Below are 22,994 nucleotides of genomic sequence, written 5' to 3' on the forward strand. Positions count from 1 at the left end.
CTGGGTGTGGTTTAAGCTGGTAAATTGGTGTTCAGTTTGAATTTTCTGAGCTTCTTAGGTAGTACCGGTACGACATTTCAAAAGGGTGAACATTATGTTTTGCATATGATTTTGCATTTAATCGTATAGTAAATTTTAAAACAAAAAAGAACATAGGATAATGAGAAAACGAGGTAATTCAATGCCAATAGATGGAAAATGCAAATACATTAGCTTAGACCTTGGCTCAGCCATAGTCCTCAGAGGAAAAAGAACAAAAGGTAGCTAAAACCAATAAAGATAGCAAGAAAATAATCACCCTCCAACAAAAGTAATTTTCTGGGAGGTGAATCTAAAAATGTACTTGATCTACTTTTCATGATTTTTTACTCATAACTTACAGAAAATTCAGATATCAAATATTTACATTTATTCTTTTTTTCATTGTATGTGAACTACTCTGTTTTATATTGTCCTACGTTTTTCCGTGTGGTCATGTGTAGTGATAGTGGTCTCAGATCTAATTTACATTATAGTTATGTAGAACCATGGTAGAGCTTTCAGTTTAAATAAATAAACACAATAATAAATAAATACAGTAATAACATAGTAACAAATAAATACAAGCGTAAAATAAGATTGAACTTGCACCGACAATAGAGCGCAGGTAAATAAACACGATGAGAAGAAATTGTGCAAATGAATCACTATCACCCTTTTCGACACACCACAGTAAATTCTAGAGTATATTTGCCTTCCAATTTAGGCATTGTATATCCTAAGGTTGTGAGTAAAAACTTTGTTTGCAACCAATGGAAAACAAATTATTCAAAATGAATTAAACCTACAAACGTTTTGAATGTTTTTGTTTTAACAAATCAAAAGATATTTTGCCTATCTTTTTTAGGTCAACTTCACATAGTTTTTTTTTTAAATCGATCATTTTTTCGATTTTCTAAGGAGGAACAACTAATAAAAAAAAAATTAACGTCTAGCATTATCTGAAAACCACTGTTTAAACAGGTTCTAAAACAAAAACAGAAAAACGTGACACCTAATGAATTTTGATTTCATTTTTCGGAAAATATCACCCTAAGAATAATTCTGAAAACGTTATTGCGAAGTTTTTAGTAAAAACAAGAAAGAGCTTACCTAATAAGCGATTTAAGATCATAATTCTTGACGAGAATTTCTGAATCAGTTGGAAGGCGGATTATAATAACAGGTGTCTTCACTGAAAACTGTGGTAAGATGGGGTTGTCGACCGAAGTTGAAGAAACCATCGCCCCATCAAAAATTGTAAGATTCAGAGACTCTTCCGTGGGTGTTACCCTAAAATGCGATTTTTATTAAAACAAAAATCACTACGCAGTAGTAGCAAAAAAAGTGACAACAGTAAAAAAAAATTAATGAAAGCTACTTAGCTAAATTAAATATACTTCAAACTTAATATACTATTCTCTGTAGTTTTTAATGCTATCAATTGTCGCCTTGAGGAATCTTCCTAGCCTCCTAATAGCAGAATTGTAATCACTCTCAGTTGTAGTTACCAGCAACTCTTCATCTTATTTCACACAACTAAGGTGGGTTGTCAATCTTTCAATGTTTCGGGTAAGCACATTATGAAAACCTATTTGATTTATAAACAAATGTTATTCATACACCCTCACAGAGGGCCGGATTTAAAGCTTTGATGCTTCTAGGAGCAAACGTTTACGCCGCTCCGTTTTTGCAAGATTTTCGGGGAAATCCCTGAAAATTGGGGGATAGTGGAAGTACTGAACAAAACACAACTGATGAGCCAAAAGTAATGAAAAAGAAAGAGGATATCGAACTCTCAGCTACCATTCTTGGGAGATGTCTGAGTCTGACAGTTTACAGGTGGCCACAGATTTCCTGCGTAGTTTTCTGTGAATAGGCAGCAGGGCGGGCGAGTCGTCCTGACGCTTGGCGATAAATTACGTTAGTCTAATTTTTGTTAAGACAAAAATCCCCCAGGGATAATTTATTGCGCCTCCTTTTATCGTACGCGCCTAAGACTGGGCCTAGTGGGCCAATTGGTAAATCCTGGCCCACCCACACATTAAGTATGATAAAGAATCTCTACTTTCTAGCATTCCCTATATACTTTTGAATAGGGTTTAAATGGATAAGCTTACATAGAGGCTACCTGGTTAGGGTTTGAAAAAGCAGCTCTCACACTATGCATTGAAGCACCTTACTGTACTGTAGACCTCGATACATGGGGCATAGTTGAACTTTAACGGTCAAAATGAACTTTAACAGCTGGACAAGGATAAGTGAACATTAATCACGCTATTACTATCTGTAAATATTCTGCGTGGGTTAAATCTGCTATGTATTTTATTCCTATTTATATGAAATTCGCATTCAGCGAATCTTTAAGAATTAGCCAGCTAGCAGACCAATTGAACCATGCAAGTGGGTAGAACAAAACAATTGAACTTTGAGAGGGATCTTTGCAGGATAATCATCCAAAAGTATTGTTATTTTGTATTTGAGGTTTAGTAAAGCAGTTTATTCTCCTTTACATAGTTTGCGGACACCAATTCACGAAACGACTGGGCAAAGAAAAGGAATCCCAACAAATCTAGAAAAATTAGACAAAAATGCTTTTTCTTGTGTGAATCAGGGTATGAAGTGATTGTATTTCTGCTTCGGGAGTTGATTTTTTGCAGGGGGAGGGAAACGCCGGTCACTACTGGTACTATTTTCTAAGTAGTTTTATAGGTTTTTTTATTGATTGAAGTTACAATTTTCTTAAGCTTCTTTTTGAGGTAAAAGCTTTAAGCCACTATGGTACCTTGAAGAATCGCCCTATCCTTTCATCTATACACTTGTCTAGTTTGTATGAGCAACGTATTTGTAATTATTTGCTGGTCTTGCCATAATTTGTACGGTTCGGATAAGAAATCTGAACAAAAATAAAACTAATAGTCGGCAGCTACTTTCTCGGAAATCTTAGAAAGAACAATTAACTTCTACCGTTTTGTGCCGGAGGTAAAGATACTCAGATTTGATGAAACTTTATACTAATGGAAAGTGCAACGTTTTTATTTTATTAAAAAGAGCAAAATATTCTTCTTAAAATTCAGGAAATGGTAATCCCGAAAAATGTTTTAACATAGCTGCTAGAAAACGTGAAAAATCAAATCGAAGGAAATATCATGTGAACAATTTGACAGCTTTTGAAGCTCCCTACGGAGCTACCCAGTTCTGTTGAAAACTGTGCCAAAAAGGGGCATATTATTTATTACCTAGGTGCATTGAATGCACAGTGCTTCGTTTGAAAAGTGGCGAAACATTATGTTTTTCTTTATTTTAAACTATCTTCTCGTTAGTTCTTCAACTATTAACAGGTTCAAGATATTCTATCAGCTTTTACTAAAATTTTAAGGAAATATCATTTTATTAATTGGGCAGCTTCAGGAATACTCTGTGGTGCCAAAAAAATCCCCAAGAAGGCTCACAAAATGATTTTTAAGGTATTGAATAGGCTTAAGACTTACATGATAACATCTGTAGAGGCTTCACTAAGGGCTTCTGACGGTCGTCGCTTAACCGTACGTTCTGTTCCTTCAACACTTCTCTCCTGTCGTATGAGAATCATATTTTCTCGGAAGTAAGCAAATAATTCCTATGAATAAACACTATGTTTATGGAAGAAGATTTATTAAAGAAATTACGTAAAAATCAACTTGTTGGTGCCAAGTCGAAACATTTGAAAATAAGAGGGAAAGTTTCAGACGGGAAAACAGAGGAAAAGCCAATCAGTCGTAAGCAGGGGTATCTCAACTTTATCAGTGTGGGTGTAACTGAACCACCGGGTAACCGTTTCTACCACTTCAAAACAATTTCTACCTCCACCCTCCTCTCGTCTCCCCCTTAAAGTCTGTATTTATCCGAAGGTTCAATGAGAGCTGAGATGTTTTGGCATTCAAATACATCCTTTGAGGTATCTTCTTCTCTCCCAAGCTACAAAACAATGAGAGAACCCTATTGCAGAAGTTTTATAATTTGCCATTGCTAATAGATAGTGTTAATTATTGGGAAACATAAAACATTTTTCGCGTGAGATTTTTCTGAAAGGGGGGCTCCTGGAGGATTTTTCATGAAAAGAACATTTTTTACAGAAGAGGAGAGACTTGTATATTAATTCCTCTTTTCCACTTTCCTTAGCACTTCTGAAGTAAATTAAAAATAACTAAACTTAAATAAAATATTCAAATTTGGAAAACCATATTTTCCACGGGTATATTTTCCAGGGGAGGGTTTTTCCATGGGGTAGAGGGGGGTAGACGCCTAGCTCCGAGGACAGTGACAGGGCGAACGGAGCCCTCATTAAAAGACACACAAAAAAGAAGAAATAAATCTGCCTTTAAGAGTCTGTGACGTTTAATTTTCTATGTTTTTATAACAACAAAACAGGACTTTTTCATTCATCTCCACAGTCATTTACATTATGACTTTAGAAAGCAAACACTTCAAACAAGGTTGAATATGTAAAGATTCTAACTTACCCAATGTAAGTACTGTGGTTGAGTTGCACGAGAGTTCAGTTACACGAGGGTTCAGTTGCACGGTGGTCCAGTTGCATGGTGGTCCAATTGCACGGTGCTTCAGTTACAACGGGAATCAGTTGCAAGGGGGTTCAGTTACACTGGGATTTAGTTGAATGGAGTTGAGTTGCACGAAGCCTCAGTTAAATGGTATTCAGTTGCACGAGGGTTCAGTTACACTAGGGCTCAGTTACACGAGGGTTCAGTTGCACGGGGGTTCGGTTGCGCGGTGGTTTAGTTGCACGGTGGTTCATATGCATGGTGGTTCAGGTCCAAGGGGGTCCAGTTCCAGGGTGATTCAATTATAGTGTTTCAGGCTTTTTGGGTTCAGTTACACGATGGTTCAGTGGCAATGGAACCAAATTCATGTGTCAGTGCTACGGTTCGTATGATTTGTAAGGAGGAAAAATATAAAGCAGAAATCGAAATGGCGATGAAGCTATGAGAAAACGATTTTAATCAAAGATGCTCCAAAGGGTTGCTCAGGATAAGCGTCAGTTGAAAAGTTAAAACCTGGGGGGGGGGGAACTAAAGGAATAGAACACACTTAAGGCCGTGATTAAGTGAACTTGAAAACATCGAGCTTCAAAATTGAAGTTAGGTTAGCCTTCTGTCTTTTAATTCTCTAGAGACCGTCGATTGTCAAAACTTCAATTAGCACCAATTATCAAGTCTTGTGAAAGGTTTTGATAGACAGCTTCCTTTGGCGAGATGCTTCAGCCGAGAAATAGTAATATATTTGGCTGCGTCTTGCAAAGCCTGGTTACCGACCAAGGGAGAAGAGAAAATGAGTAAAAGAGCACTATCATTCTCAAGTACAAAATGCCCATGTATATGCAACTGTGACGGCATGCATAGAGTGCATTTTAAAATTTATTGTTTTTTCCACTTTTTTTCCTAGGGATAGGCTATTCAAAATACCTCAGTTGATTAATTCGAAACTAAACACCGAACTTAGTTGAAAGCTTTCTTCGAGGATTCTTAGAAAACCAAAGTTTTCTTACAAATTAAATTAAAAAAAAAATAACTGAAAGTAAGGAGTGAAATTAAAACTTAAAACGAACAGAAATTTACTTCGTATATGAAAGGGACTGCTTCCTCGTGTACGCCCCGCTCTTTACGCTGAAGTTTTTTACTGTTTTAAAAAATAGAGTTAAGAGAAAGAGTCAGACTTTAGCGTGAAGAGCGGGGCGTTGATGAGGAAGCAGCCCCTTTCATATATGAAGTAATTTCTGTTCGTTTCATGTTTTAATGTCACTCCTTACTTTAAGTTAAAAAAAATTTGTTTTATTTAATTTAATTTCTGAACGTTTTTGAAGCAATGCACGTTTTGATTTATGCTCTCCGCAGATGAATAATTAAAACGAAATTTGCATATTTCTTTTTTTGGCTAAATGGCTTTCTCATAGTTTTGATCGAATGATTTTGAAAAAAAAAGGAGCGGAAAAGGAGGTCTAGTTGCCCTCCGATTATTTGGTTGCCTAAAAAGGCAACTAGAACTTTTATTTTTTTACGAATTTTTTTATTAGTAAAATTATTAGTAAAAATAAATTTTATTAGTTAAAGATATACGTAACTTACAAATTAGCCTCCGTAAGGAACTTCTGTATTCTCATATTTTTATTACATATATGAGGGGGTTCACCCCCTCGTCAGTACCTCGCTCTTCACGCTAAAGCTTAAATTTTGTCCCGATTTCTTAAGAATGACCCCTGAATCACAAAAACCGTAGAATAAATAGTTGAAATTTCTAAAAATACTTTAGTGTAAAGAGCAATGTATTAGGAGGAGGTGAGCCCCTCATATGCGTAATAATTTCTGTTCCTTTTAAGTTTTAATGCTGCTCCTTACTTTCAGTTGAAAAAACTTTGTAATATTTATTTTTTCATTGTTTTTTTAAATAATGCTAAAAAAATTCTGCACTCCCTTCACGGAAATTTTCTTCCCCCATGACAAATTCCTCCATGAAAAGTTCCCCCAGCATATCCCTCTCTTCTCAACCCCTGCCCCCAACCAAATGAAAACGCTCCTGAAAACGTCTGTACACTTCCCAATAATCATTACTATATGTAAGCACTGGTCAGTGTTTGTAACTTTTAGCCCCTCCCACGGGGACTGTGGGGGAGTAAGTCGTCCCAAAAGACATAGTTATAAATATTTTCGACTACGTTGAATAAAATGGCTATCTCAGAATTTTGATCCGGTTGCTTTGGGAAAATAATTAGCGTGGGAGGGGGGCCTAGGTGCCCTCCGATTTTTTTGGTCACTTAAAAAGGGCACTAGAACTTTTCATTTCCGTTAGAATGAGCCCTTTTTTAACATTCTAGGACCACTGGGTCGATACGATCATCCCTGAAAAAAAAAAATAAACACGCATCTGTGATCTGCCTTCTGACAAAAAATACAAAATTCCACATTTTTGTAGATAGGAGCTTGAAACTTCTACAGTAGGGTTCTATGACTTTTAGGGGTTGTTTCCCCCTATTTTCTAAAATAAAGCAAATTTTCTCAGGCTCCGTAACTTTTGATGGGTAAGACTAAACTTGATGAAGCTTATATATTTAGAATCAGCATTAAAATGCGATTCTTTTGATGTAGCTATTGGTATCAAAATTCCATTTTTTAGAGTTTTGGTTACTATTGAGCCGGGTTGCTCTTTGCTACAGTTCGTTACCACGAACTGTTTGGTAAAGTTGGAGGACAAGCAATATAAACAAAGGTTTTTATTTCAAATGACAATACAATTAAGTATGTAAATACAAAGAAGGATAGAATGTAAGGAAAATGAATTTTCCTGTTACCGGTACTAGACGATTAATCTTATAAGTACGGCTCTCGTATTGGAAGCCCTTGTGGAACTTTGGGATCAAAGCATCCATGAAGAATCCTTTTAGCTTGGGAAATATCTTATCGGTCCAAAAGCCTGGATCGCGGTCTATCTTTTCAATGTATAAGTCTTTCTGGGTAAAAATCATGAAAAAGCAAGTATCTAGCTGAGCACATTCAAGCTGACATTGTACTTGGTAAATGTATTTGTGGCCTCGTTGAGGTTGACCAGTCCATTCTTTCCAACTTCCATGCAACAGTCCGCCTTAGCCTCTTTTCGGTTCTTTATCCACTTGCCTATCCCCAAATTTTTCGCAGTTTCGCAGTTGCATACCTCACTTTGATTTAATTTTCCCCATGATTTCAGCTTTGTATGCACAACTTTACTGAAGGCTCCTGACTATTTCTCATTTCTAGGTTTCTTCATTGCATTGAAATAATTTATGAAAATTTCACACTCTATTAAGAAGCAGCTGATTATACCAGCTTGTCATTTTGGTCTCTAGGGAGTATTATCGGCGATCTGAAACGATTCTTTCTGGCAACCGACTTGTAAAAATTTCAGGTAGCTGAAAATATTCTAGGGGACTGTTAGAAAACAGGAAAATACATCGAAAAATGGTTCCAATCATCTTACAGGTTACTGTCTTCTGCTCATGATAGTACCGATTTTGTTCCAAAAGCAATATCCTTCATAGAGTACACTTGTGAAAAAGACCTAGACATTTTCTAAGATTTCTAAGCAATTAGAGGAAATAGAGCAAAATCCTTTCAAACATTTTGTAGCATCTTCAAGAAGCTATGGCCTGATATTAAAAGCGGCATCTTCCGCCAATGAATACTTGAGTACTTTTTAAATATAAATTTTCAATTTAACATGGATTTGCGAGTTCCATCAGTTCACTTAATCACGGCCTTAAGGCTAGTAACTTTTTGTCTGTGCGTTTGTCTCTGCTTCTCGTGGCTAATAAGAGAATAGAGATAAAGTCAAGAAAATAAAAAAAAAAATTTTTAATAAGAAGCAAAATTTTTTATAAAGCTCACTCAAATTACAGATGAAATGTAAAAGAAATAGAAAGGCTGAAGATATCAGAATGGAAATAGAATAATAAAAGATAGGGTAATTCCTTGCTAGCTAGTGCACACTCAAGAATTGAAGTTCGGTTAATCATTACAAAATATACCTTAGTATGATAAAAATATAATACTTTAGAAGAAAATGTGGGCTATTTATATTTGCACACTAGAAGGGAGGGGAGGGGTAAAATATAGTGGGTCTGCATGCCTATTCTGTTAGGTAAAATTATTTTGCATATTATGAAGTAAGAATTGTTGGACCCGCTGTACTTTGCCCCCCTCCCCTAATGTGCAAAAAATATAGCCCAAATTTGTTGCTAAAGTTTTAGTATTTAACGTAAATATAGCTACAATACAGTTTTCCACAAAGCCCAAGCTATTTGTCTCGTATAAAGACTGTGAAAACCGATTTTTATTTGATCTTCGCAATACAAATTCTTGAGTATGTACTATCTAACAAGGAAGTACCATAAATAGCCCTGAATCTTACCTTTGTAAACTGATTAAGGTTTTGTCTATGCTCCATCAGATTTTCACTTCTAAATGACCATGCCCAATTGATTTCGATCCCGTTAATTCGATCACTTTGAACATGGTCGACAATGCTTTCAATAAATACTTTTTGAATGCCAGGTAAAGTGGTAAGTGAAGTGAAATTACTTTTAGTGAGAGCAGGGGCACCAATCGAAAGAATGATTAGCAAATTTGGATTCCTTTCTTTCATCAGCTTCAAAGATAGCAAGTCATCTGAAATATAAATGTGCCGTTAATGAACTAATAGTCAGTTCTTACCTCTAAAGTTAAAGCAGGATGTATTTAGGATTTTCTTTTAGGAAATGTAAATAGTTTTCAAAACAGCAAAAACGGAAGATTTTACATAATGCGTGGCGCGCAGCACCACAGCAACGCGTGCCGATATATAAATAAAATGTACTGTCCGTGTGTCCATTACACTATTTACAATAAAAAAAAAGAAAAAAAAAATAAAAAATAAAGAAAAAGAAAACTAAAAAAAGAAGAAAAAACAAACTAAAAAAAAACTAAAAAAAGGTAAACGAGTAAAAAAAACTAAAAAGAAAAATCAAAAAAATAAAAAACTAAAAAAAGGAAAAAACTAAAAAAGAAAAAAGAAAAAAAAATTAAATTAAAAAACAAGGGATTACAAGAATTCAAAAACCTTAATAAAGAAAACAAAACTTTGAAGCTTAGTAGATATCATTGTTAGAAATTAGACTTGCTTTATTAATCAAATATCTCTGAAAAAACTGCCATATGAAAAGACAGCAAGTTGTCTGCGGCTAGAACACAAGGGACAATGAGAATCCATATATAGAAGCCTGCCGGGTGCCGAGTGCTGGGGCCCGGTTCTTAGCTATCAAAATTAAAGCAGAAAGTATTTAGGATTTTCTTTTAGGAAAGGTAAATAGTTTTCAAAACAGCAAAAAAGGATGATTTTACATAATGGGAAACTATTGGAGAAACTTTTTAAAGTTACAAGAAAATTCTTGAAGAGCATTTCTTGTTGTGAGAAGAAAAAATTGAATATTTCAATTCATGTTAGCCGTTTTATATGCAACCTTTTTCTTAAAAAATAAAAATCAGAGCAAAAACACAAACATTTTTTGCAATCAAGGTCTTTGCAAAAAGTGTGTCTGCTATTTGATTTTTTTGAAGCAAGTTGCTTAGAAAAATACATATAATATTATCATTGTGCCGAGCAAAGAAATACAGGTTGATATGTAGTGGTAACCAGGCCGTTTTCTTAGAGACTAAAGGCAAAAGTTTTAGAGGCTCGTAAATTCGAAGCGTTTTTATTTATTTGTCAGCTTTTATTTGTGCTAGTTCCTTCGTCCACTTTCTTTTTGTCCGTTTTGCATATGGCTTTATCAGCTTTAAAATACACACAGAGAAACAGAAGTTTTAGGTCTCCGAACGTCCAGCTCTTGTAGACAGGGGTGGGAACCCACAAAAATATAGTGAGAGGGGGATTTTTTTATCTTTAAAATAAAGATAAAAAATGAATTTTTCAGAATATAGAGAGCAGGGGTGAACAATACAGAAAAAAGAGTACGGAGAAATTTCCCCCCTCCATCAATAGTTGCCTCTATTTATGCAGTAATACGAATAGTGTCATGTGTGATTCGAATCTTAGTGATATAAGATTTTCGCCGAAACTTTTTTTTATATAGTTTAATAATTTCCTCTGGAAAGAGAAAACAACAGAAGGTTTTAATTTTCACTGGGGCCATAAATTAATTGAAATAACTGGGAAAAATCTATAAATATATATCGCCAACATAGCAATCCTAAACAATGATTAACAACCTTTTTTTAAAAAAATCTTAAAGACTTCGATCAAGAAGCCATTTACGAAAAAGACCCAAGGCAGCAAAGAATTCAGCTGAAAACACTAACTAGAGGGTTCATTTTAAAAATAATCCTCGGTCCTACATCCAAAAAAGCTACTCAAATATAAACTACGAAATTTAAGGCCACTTCATTTGTTTTTAATATATTATATTTCGAATCGAACACTTATTAGCATAATATGAGAGGAGTCTTGTAAAGTAATCACGTTAAAGAGTAATTCAACTGAACTTCTCTGAAGTATGGACTATTTTTTTAGTTCTAGAGCAAAATTTCTACGGTCAAGTCCCGTACAATTTGAATTTAAATCTTTACGATTTACTCTTTTCAGAAATTTTATTTATCCACATATCCACAGCTATCAATTCCACAGTTCTTTGTTACTTTTTTACATGGCAATCAAGAAGCTACGAGATTTTCGATATAAAAATCAAATATTAAAAGTTCAATGTTTGGGATCTATTCTTTTCAGAATATTTATATTATCTGCACAACCATAGCTATCAATTTTATAATCCTTTATTACTTTTTCTTTATGCAGCAAGCTAGGAGATCTTAAGTTAAACAATCTTATCAAACGTTTTCATTAAATAAAAATTTTCTTTTACAGATAAGGACAGAATTCTAGGAGACGACACTTACAAAACCAGATGGTTGTAAGAACAGCAAAGATTTCAGTTGAAAAATCCAGAGGTGAGAGTGTTGATTGTAACTATCTATCAAAATTCTGACTTACAAGTTCCGAGGAGCATTTATTCAGCTTAAGAAAATAAAATAAAAATTTTCACCACAGAGTTATTGATGTATCTTTTAATATTTTTGGTCAAAAGTAATTCTCAGCGTTTAAATATGAATTTTCATCCTCGGGGGAAAAGCCTAAATATCTGGAGGAAGCGATTATTTACTGTTGTGGTACATCTTCATACGAATAAAACGCTTGATTATGTAACCCTAAAGCTGTTTGTGAGAACCCAGGGACACTCTCCCACCTCTTCTCTCTTGTCTTTTTTGACGCTTGATGCCTGTGTAACAGTAAGGTCGTTTGTAAGAACAACCTTACTATTACTGTTTCGGCTCTTTGCGCTTATATTCATAGCTTTTTTCTAAACCACTTCGATAAATAATGCCTGATTCCACCTTACTTGTGAAAAAAAAGCAGGAAAACCAAAAGACAAAATTGAACTACGATAATTGATTTATCAAATCGACTGATATTTGACAAAACCCATTGATGCCACCATTAATTTTTACAATAAAAAACGAAACACATTCTCAACCGACAAATCCTATTAAATAATGATTGCCCAAAATATGTCTGTAGGGAACCTGTGACTACTGCTCCTGGTTCAGCTTTCTTTCTAAAATGGCTGAAAATCGTATAAACATGAACGTTTTGAGTAGGCTTATATAATTCACACCCATGGATGTTTCCCATATTTCAGGCCCCTGAAAATCTGACAACGCTTCTAGTTTAAAAGAATTAAAAACTCATTACAGCACATAATACTAAATATTCTACTGCATAGTCACCGGCGTAGAACTTTTAAGTAAGAAAATGATTCTTTAGTTTCCCAACAGAATACTCACGGAAACAAAATCAATCAACTCGAAAATCTATATGGTTCCTTGTGATGATTTCTGAAGGTAACTCCCACGCCAAGTAATTATCAAATGAGTTCATGCAGGTCAATACTTTAACTTAATGGGCTGTAGAAAAATTGAAAGTGTGTATTCAACTGGAATTTTAAATTGTTAATTACGGTAAGAAAAAAATCTGCATCACGAAAAATTATACATTAAAATATGTATTTCATGATGCCCATAGCCGTAGCTACATGAGACACACAGCCGCTACTCCTTTCGTCCTTTAATGATTTGAGTTGAACGGCGATTCCCTCAAGACGCAGGTGTTATAAATTTTCTAAACGAAGCAGGTGTCTGTTATGTCATAGGGATTGTTTTCTAAGATATGCTGGTGCAAGGTACGTAATAGGGAATGTTTCCTAAGAGATGTAGATGTGTGTTACGTCATATTAAATGTTTAGTTATGCAAATTTTAGGTAATAGGACGTGTTAGAGTCCACTTGTCAAGCGGGGGGATTTTATTGAGACATTTTTCTCATTCAAGAAGTTTTTTAAGACATTTTTTCTTGAAGATGTTTTCGAGGGGCCTCTAACCTAGCCACCGGGGACCATAGCATCCGATTCTATCGGGGGCCCTAACATCCAATTCCGTCGGGCCCTTAGCGTAACCACCGGGGACCATAGAATCCCATACAATTGTGAGCCCTAACATCCAATTTTATTCGGCCCCTAACCTAACCACCGGGGTCCTAGAAACCATATAAATCGAGGCAGGGACCCTAGCAACCAATTTCAATGGAGGCCCTAGATAGCAATTCCAACTAGTGATCCTAGCATCCAATACCAATGGGGCCCTAGCATCCAATTCCATCTGGAGCCCCTAACCTAACCACAGGAGGGCAATAGCATGAAATTTTGTTTCAGGGGCCTAGTACATCCAATTTCCTTTAGGGCCCCTAACCTAACTACCAGGGCATTAGCATCCAACTTTAGTGGGGGGAGCCCTGGCATCCACTTCCGTCGGGAACCTAAAATCCAGTTTCATCGTCGAGCCCCTGATCTAACCACCAGAGTCTTAGCATCCAATTCTATTTGGGGCCCCTAGCATCCAATTCCTTCGGGGGGCCCTAGCAATAAATTTCACCTAGCAACCAGTTTTTCAAGTAATTTCAAATTTTTTGGTTGTTATGTAATAGGGGAATGTTTACTTATGTTAAGGATGATGCGATCTTGCTTGACATTCTAGACAGAAGGGGCTGCGGGGGATCCCCGCTTGTAACTGTGGAGGGTGTGAACGTGGAGTGTTACGTAATGACGATGTACACAGGAGGTGTTACATAATACCTCAAGAGATTTCATTTTCTTTTAATGCGTCTTTCCAGGGGACCTTTATATTCCAAAGATTTTATGTCCACATTAGGATTCTAAAGGAATTCCCCCTAATTAGAATGGAGCACTAACGAGCTGGACCAACAAAACATTCTAATATTTTGATTCAGATAATACATTCTACGTGATAACCTATTGCACGTAACGAGAATCCATTGTTTGCACATAATAGAATGATTAAATGAATTTTGTGTTCTCATATGGGTGCAATAATTCACACATAGAGGAGAAAAATTAATTACTTGCATTTGCGTATGCTTGGTATGCACCTGTATTTTAAGCAACACTTTAGAGAGTGTCATTAGATAATATTGCTATTAGAGAAGAAATAAAAGTGAAAGTACAATTATGGCTAGAATATGGTAACCTTCATACATGATCAAAAGTTTGTTCCTATTCATCTTTACTACAAGGAATTTTACACTTATATTAAGGACATGCTTTACTGATCCCACCTATGTTAATAGGCTAAAAGATGCCTAAATTATATTAGTGAAATATATTAAAGTTTTATCCTGGATCAATAGAGCTAAAGAATACAAACTTTCGTACATACACATTTTATTAATAAAAATAAATTTACAAGCATTATTAAAACACAGAAAAAACAATTAAAATTCAACAAATAGAAAAACAAAACATAAAACAGACTTAATAAGGATAAAATATAAGGAAAAAGAACCATTAACTACATAAAACTGGTAACCCCTGCAACTAATTCTCCCAGTTCTCAGTCTGTGGCACTCACTGGCTAATACATGACACCCTCTAACAGCCATTATTGCACAAATGGCAAATTTCGGGCATTTCCATACGAAAATGTACATTCAGACTAAAATTGATCGTTTAAACTGATCGTTTAAATTGAGGCCAGCATGGCACAATGTAACAGCCCCAAATGACACTCTTCTGGCTAAATATTATGACACCTAAGAGTTTTTCAACCTTTCCCCCTCAAAAATAAATTCATAAACTATAAAAATGACCATTGTTTTTATTGGAACTGAAAGGCAATTTAGTGATAGGATTGGTTTTCACTCATTACTCTGCATTTTAAAAGACCAAAAATAGACGTTTATTTCTTAGTAGCCTAATACAATTTTCAAAACTCGACATTTTTTGACATATTTTCAGCAGATTTCTAGAATAGCTCAGAATACTTTCCTGAAACACCGGTTCTGGGGTCGGTTTTTGGATGATGTTATTTCTGTGTTGGATCATGGAGAGGAGTCATTTAACTCCTTCTTGACTCATTTAAACACTTTGGACTCTAGCCTTCAGTTCACCTTAGAACTAGAAGATAACCATAAACTTCCTTTTCTAGATATATTGATTTTCAATAAGTCTCCTAGCCTTGAATTTTTTATTTATAGAAAGCCTACGCATAGCGACAGGTATTTACATTTTTCCTCCAACAACTCTACCTGCATAAGAAGCGGAGTAGTTACTTCTTTGAGTTATAAGAATATGTTCGGAGCCTCACATAGTCTCCGAATTGAACTATATTAAGGATACTTTATTTTGTATTTTCAGGAGTTTCCCGGTAAAACTTTTTCCTCAATAAACAAGGCCATGAGGCTACGCCGAAGGTCTGAGATTTTTTATTCCGCTTCAGCTCAACATTTGTACGACAGTCCACTCCATTTCATCTGATTTGACAGCACCTCTATTATTTCCCCAATTAAAGGTCTTTTGCATATTTTCAGGGAGGCAGTTGAGATAAAAAAAAAAACACATACACCAAAAGGTAGCACTCAATAGAGACACTGAAAAAACTTCTCTAAGTCCCATTTACGACAAAATTATTAATTCTGATCGTTTTCACATACATCCACAAATTTATGTTGCACAATCAAATAAAATATCTGATAATAATCTACCTGGAAAGCGGTTAGCCTTTAAGAGTGCTGTACGTAAGATGAAATTGTAAAATGTCATTTAGACTTGTGTTTTTTATTCAGTTACCCTTTCATCATATTTAAGTTTTGTGTTTTGTTTTAAAGTTCAGTTTTTTATATTTTTTTTAATTTTATTTTGCACTGAGGATGGTCAAGCGGAGGTCTTGACCGAAATGTTTGCACAATTTCCAATTTTTTCACTGGCTGTTTATTATCCTCGTTCTTCTTTTCTTTCTGATTTTGTGTTTAGTTACAAAATACTTGTTACAAAGCAGAAAATAATTCTTAAAAAGCTATATAAAAAAATATATAAAATATAAAATATATATAAAAATATATTTTTATATAAAAATATATAAAATATATATAAAAACCCGATTTTTCTTACAAAACAGAAAAATATTCGTACAAAACAAAATACATCCCAAAAGATTATAAATTCTTCTTAAAAAATACAAGATATTTCTTACGAAACAAAAAATAATTCTACAAAACAAAAATACATCCAAACAAATCATAAATTCTTCTTATGATGCAAAAATAATACCTACAAAACGCAAATCCATCCTAAGAAATCACAAACAGTTCTTATAAAATACTAAATACATCCTAAAAACTCAGAGATTGTTCTTACAAAATACAAAATACTCTTTAAAAACAAAAAGTACTTCTCAAAAAGCAAAAACTAATCCTTACAAAACAAAAATACATCCAAAGAAATAGCAAATTCTGGTTACATCATGCAAAATAGTTCTTACGAAATAAATATCCTTACGAAGCAAAAATACATCCCAAAAGATAATAAGTTCTTCTTACAAAATACAAAATACTTCATACAAAACAAAAAATAATTCTTAGAAAACATAAATACACCGTAAGAAATCATAAATTCTTCTTACAATACAAGAATAATTCCTGCAAAACGAAAATACATCCTAAACAATCACAAGTGGTTCTTACAAAATATAAAATACATCCCAAGAAATCAGAGATGGTTATTGCAAAGCAAAAAATTATTCTTCTAAAACAAAAATATATCCTATACTATCACAAAGTGTTCCCAAAAAATATTAAATTTTCATACATCACACAAAATACTTGTTATAAAACAAAATATACTTTTTACAAAACAAAAATACATCCTAAGAGATCATAAATTATTCTTACAAAATAAAAAATACTTCTTACAAAACAAAACTACATCCTAACAAATCACAAAATCTTCTTACAAAGCAAAAAATAATTCTTACAAAACAAAACTACATCCTACAAAATCACTAATTCTTCTTATATCATACAAAATACTTCTTACGAAACAAAAAATAATTCTTACAAAACAAATATACACACTAAAAATTCGGAGATTCTTCTTTAAAAATACAAAAATAAGAAATACTTATTACAAAACAAAAGATACATACTAAGAAATCAAAAATTCTTATTACAGAATACAAAATACTTGTTACAAAACAAAAATGCTTCTTACAAAACAAAAACTAATTCTTTCAAAACGAAAATACATCCTAACAATCACAAACTGTTCTTAAGACACACAAAATACTCATTAAAAACAAAAAATACTTCTTACTAAACAAAAACAAATCTTACTAAACAAACATACATCCTAAAAGGTCACAAATTCTTCTTACAAAATGCAATGTACTTCTTAAAAAACAAAAATAATTCCTACAAAACAAAAATACATCCTAAACAATCACAAATACTTATTACAAAACAAAAAATACTTCTTAGCGTGCCCCGCTTATTAATTATTTTTTGCTTTGTAAGAGTATTTTTGTTTCGTAACAAGTATTTTCTATTTTGTATTAAGAATTTGTGAATTCTTTGGATGTATTTTTTGTTTTGTAAGAAATGTTTTTGTTTTTTAAGAAGTATTTTGTATGACGCAAGAAGGATTTTTGATTTCTTAGGATTTATTTTGTTTTCGAAGAATTTTTTTTTGCTTTGTAAGAAGTATTTTTTTACAAGTGTTTGTACTTTGTAAGGACAATCTTAGATTTTTTTAGGGTGTATTTTTGTTTTTTAAGAATTGCTTTTTGTTTCGTAAGAAGTATTTTGTAGGATGTAAGAAAAATTTGAAAGTTGTTTGGATGTGTTTTTGTTTTGTAAGAATTATATTTGTTTCATAAGAAGTATTTTTGCTCTGTTAAAAGTATTCTGTATGTTGTAAAAACAATCTCTGATTTCTTAGGATGTGTTTTGTATTTTGTAAGAGCTATTTGTGGTTTTTTAGGATGCATTTTCGTTTTGTAAGAATTATTTTGTATTTTGTTAGAAGAATTTGCGATTATTAGGATATGTTTTCGTTTTGTAAGATCTTTTTTGTTTTGTAAGAAGTATTTTGTATTTGTAAAAACAACCTCTGATTTTCTTAAGTATTTTTGTCTTTTAAGAATTATTTAGGATGTTTGTAAAAATTATTTTTTGTTTCATAATAAACATTTTTGTTTTTTAATAAGAATTTGTGTTTTCTTGGGATATATTTTTTGTTTCGTAAGAATTATTTTTGTTTTTAAAAAAGTATTTTGTAAGCAGAATTTGTGATATTTTGAGATGTGTTTTTTGTTTTGTAATAAGTATTTTGTAATAAGAATTTGCGATTTCTTAGTATGTGCGCCAGAGGGTGTCATAGGGGGGTTACGTTGTGCCACGCTAGCCTCAATTGTCAGGAGTCATCAGAAGAAACGCTAATTGGGATTTCTTATTAAGTTTAAACGGTCCATTCTAGTGCAAAGAAATATTTTTGCCGGAAAATTCCTGAAAATACCATCTGAACAATAATAGCTGATAGAGGATGCTGGCCATTCAGTGTCAAAGGCTGGGAATTACCATGAAAAATTGCATTCTAGCAATGAAATGGCAAGTTTCCGATGTCTTTGGAATGATAAGATGTATCATATGAATGCAACGAGCCAGACAACGTATTGGCATGGTTGTGTGAATTACCATGGAGGGCATCACATTGAAGGAGGGATTGTAAAAACACGAATCAATTGACTTTAAGCATAATTTTATTAAGAAAATATCTGGAAAACGTCTTAGGAATGACAATGCGTGTCACACGGCTGTCACGGCGGACAGCCACCTAATGTCACAGGGACATGAATTGCCATAGAGGCCATCACACATAGGGGTAGCGGAGGGTGCCGTGTATCATCCATAGTGTGACACGGTAACGTAAAATTGCTTGAAATAATATGCTCTTCAGCTTAAAGTTAAGCTGGGAGATGTTAAAAGAATTTTTCAGCAATAGGAGGGGGGGGACTGAAGTCTAAGATCCAGTCACAAAAATGAGGTATTTTCATCAAGAACTCTCAGAAATAAGTCTTAATATGGTTTAAATTTACTTCTAATAACAACCATCCGTCTCTGGAATTGCTTGCTAGGGTGGGATATTGTCACGGTGCGTGAATATGCATAGCCATGGCTCAAGGAAACGTAGCGTTTCCATTAAAACCTCTCAGAAATAAATCTTAATTTGTTTTAAATTTATCTCTAATAATAATCACTTCTCAGGAATTTGTTGCTTGGGGGCCCCGTTGGAATTGCTCGCTAGGGGATATTTCAGACATTGAGTGTCACAGGCTGGGAATTGGCATGGAACATAGCTATATAACAATGAAATGGCAGGTTTTCGCTGTTCAAATAAAAAACAATGATCATTTTTAGTTTATACATTTATTTTTTAAGAGAAAAAGGATGAAAAGCTTTAAGTGTGATATTGTTCCCCCTTATGGTGCCATCATGGCGGTTCATTGTGCCACAGTGGCCTCAATTGCTAGGAGTCATTAGAAGAAATGCTAATGGGGATTTTTTCATTATGTTTAAAGGATCGATTTTAATATAAACGAATAATGCCCTCTAGAGGGTGCCATGTGTCAACCATTCAGTGTCACAGACTGGGAATAACCAAAGAACATCGCAATCTAGCAATGAAATGGCAAGTGTCCACTTTTCAAAAAAAAATAATAGTCATTTTTTAGTGAATAAATTAGTTTTTGAGAGAAAAGGATGAAAACCTTTTGTTTGTGATAATGTGCCCCCAGACGGTTTAATCAGGGGGATGGTACGTTGTGCCACGGTGCCTTAATTGCTAGGATTCATCAGAAGAAATGCTAAGGGAGGTTTTTTCATTAAGTTTAAATGATCAATTCTAGTGAAAACAAATATTTTTCCAGGAAAATGCCTGAAGAAATGCCATAAGTGTGATATTGCCCACTAGAGGGTGCCAAATTCTGGCCATTGAGTGTCACAGGCTGGGGATTAAGAGAAAATAATACCAAGAAAAAAATTACAAAAAATATAAAATTAAATTTTTAAAGTTATTAAAGTTATAATTTTATTAAAGTTATCAAAGTTATTAAGTTTATTGTATAAAATTATTAATTAGTATTAGTAATATTCCCATAAAAATTAGAGTGGAACTTTAACCAAATTACTATACCAAAAATGAAGAACTCGAACGACAGAAAAATTAACTACAGAACTAACAAGGGTTAAGCATAACTTGAGCATTAGAAACATTGCCAAATCTTTAGACAGGTCCAAGGCACAAAAATGGACCTCAGAGCCACTGGCTTGAGCCTTTTAAAGGACAGAAGTTGAAACACGGTGGGCATGCTGGCAACCAATACGCCGCCTGAATCCCAACTGATTTTGACTGTTACAAAACATACTCAAAAACTTTGTTAACATTACGGGCCACAGTTATGGGTCTATAGGAACCACAACTTAAAGGATCCTTTCCTTAGCACCGAAGTGGCTGCACCACTGAGAAAAGCGTCAGGCACAAAAGGGGATGCCAAGCACATTTGGAAAAGCAGCTGCAGCTGGTACACTAAATCTCGCGACTCTGTTCAAAGGTGGGAGACATCATGATCAACATATTTTGATTTAAGTTGTTCAATACTTTTAAGCACTTGTTCACAGGAGACTGGGATTATATGCTTCAAGGGAACTAAATCACTAAGGAGATACGAGTAACCAGAGTGCACATCATAATTAATGACACTAAAAATACTAGAATAGTGCTTAATCCAAGAAGCCACAGGAATGACATCATTAGAAGCAGAAGGTTCCAGCTTAAAGGGATTGATCAGTTGTCTCCAGATACAAAGCCAGAACTTCGCTCTATTTTTAATACCTTTTAATTTGGGGACATCTTTCCAAATGAAACTACGAGTTTTTCAACGAGCTCGGGCACGAGCTCCGGCAGCAGCTCCTGCTTGTTTCAAACAGGCAAAGATTTAAAGGTAATATGTGTTTAACAGGGAGCGACAATGTAGTAAATAAACACTAGTGCATATCAAGCTGAACAGCATTTGAACTTTTGAGAGGAAAGCAGCAAGGGTATAAATGTATAATGGAAGGTCAATTTTCCTCCATTCACTTTTATAACACCAATTCTTTTCGAGCTTGCTGCCAGTTATGGGCAACTGGGATTGTGAAAAAGAAATGGAGATGCTTAAGGGTATCGGGAGATGGTCATAATCACGCTCATCCTCGTCCACATGTACATCTGAGGATGACACTGTTGCAGAGCACAAACAATGGTCAATGTTGTGCAGAGTTCTACTGTTATGAATGTATCTGTGTCTAGCATCTTTTGGGACAATATGGAAAGAACATACTCTGAAATGAATTCAGCACGGCTAGACTTATTGCACAGATCACAGGTGAAGTCGCCCATTAGAGCCCAATCGTATCCATGATTTTCAATATTTTTGATCAGACTGCTGATGGAAGAGCACAAAGCTGACAATTTGTCAGAGAAGACAGTGAATTCTGGTTGTGAGGAAGGTATTCACCAACACAAGAATACTAATTCTAATAGCCAAAAAATTATCAGCCGAGTAGTACAATACAGGAGTGAGGGGCAAGGATCGTTTAACTATCACCCGAAAGTTTAACACCCTTGATCGTTTAACACCCAAGGGTTTTCCTTCGGTTTTACGAAAGTTTGTTGTATAAGCAATGTGAGCGTCATATTTACAGAGCAAATTGGTACTGACTTGTGGTAAAATATGCTCTTTGAGAAACAAGACATCGAAACAAGATACCGCCCCTCTTCTGCTTCCCAATTTGGGTTACTTTTCAAAAATCCTATAGATCACTATGCCAAGCTAATTGTTGAGAAAAGTCACTGAATTAATTATGAAATATAGGTCAGGATTAAAAGTCAACTATAATCCTAAGCCAATTATTTCAAAATGTCAAATTAATTAACTTAAAAAAAGAACCCACTGATTTAACGATGTTCGTAAAGTATCTTATTTTAGTTATATCACTTTGAACTCTGAAACAAAATCCATCAAGACACGCAAGATTCCGTGAGCCTCAACTCCAATTATGTAATTAACACCTCCACCTCTTATAAAACATTCCTATGGCGTAATTAACACCTTCTGGCTATCATGGAATGACGTGATAGGGCACTTGGGGAATGACGGGATAGGGCACTTGTGGAATGACGGGATAAGGCACTTGCGGAATCCAGGAAGAGGGTCCTTGTTAAATAGATTCAGGGGATAGTACACCTGCATCTCTTAGAAAACATTCCTTATTACGTAACTTGCAGAAGCATCTCTTAGAAAACATTCCCTATGACGTAACAGACACCTGCATCGTTAGAAAATCAATAAACCTGCATCTTGAGGGAATCGCCGCTCAACTTAAATCATAAAAGGAAGAAATGAGCAGCGACTGTGGGCCTCATAAAAGCAGAGAGGCATCACTACTGTTGCAAACATAAATAAAATAGGGTACAGTAGCAGCATTTTATGCTTAATTTCAATAATAATGACCATCCTAATTTTAAAAAAAATATTGGGATGCGCAGGTGCCCATGTCTTATTGTTAACTAGCTGTTGGCGTGGCGCTTCGCGCCACACCAACACCTAGTTGGCGGGGGTGCTTTGCACCAATACCCCCCAAGCCCCCCGCACGCGTAAGTCGTTACGCGCCATATTAGTTACGTGCCATTGTAGTTGTGTCCCTGTGTCCCACCTGTGAATATAGGTAGATATATATATATATATATATATATATATATATATATATATATATATATATATATATATATATATATATATATATATATATATATATATATATATATATATATATATGTTTTTAACTACGTAAAACTTGCGAATATACATTATTCTTCGCTGTCCCATTGTCTGTGCATATAAATAGATTGTCAGGTTTACCGACTCTTGATCATGCAACATATAATTGTCCATGGGAAAACAATCCGTATTCAGATCTATAC

At 34.5% G+C, this 22,994-nt stretch overlaps 2 protein-coding genes across 2 annotated transcripts in view; both read right to left on the bottom strand.

Moving 5' to 3' along the window:
- The window catches only part of LOC136031786 (uncharacterized), a 42,930-nt gene extending 41,625 nt beyond the window's left edge, over positions 1–1,305 (bottom strand). The window contains exon 1 of the mRNA XM_065711567.1: positions 1,132–1,305. Coding sequence (XP_065567639.1) covers positions 1,132–1,262 — 131 coding nt within the window. The 5' untranslated portion in view covers positions 1,263–1,305. The remainder of the gene's footprint in view (positions 1–1,131) is intronic.
- A 2,200-nt stretch (positions 1,306–3,505) lies between these two features.
- LOC136034992 (chitinase-like protein 3) overlaps positions 3,506–22,994 on the bottom strand; it is a 38,690-nt gene continuing 19,201 nt past the window's right edge. The window contains exons 4-5 of the mRNA XM_065716599.1: positions 8,953–9,209; positions 3,506–3,637 (exon numbers count right to left, since the gene is read on the bottom strand). Coding sequence (XP_065572671.1) covers positions 3,506–3,637; positions 8,953–9,209 — 389 coding nt within the window. The remainder of the gene's footprint in view (positions 3,638–8,952; positions 9,210–22,994) is intronic.

Source organism: Artemia franciscana, chromosome 1, assembly GCF_032884065.1.
Source record: "Artemia franciscana chromosome 1, ASM3288406v1, whole genome shotgun sequence".
Lineage (NCBI taxonomy): Eukaryota > Metazoa > Arthropoda > Branchiopoda > Anostraca > Artemiidae > Artemia > Artemia franciscana.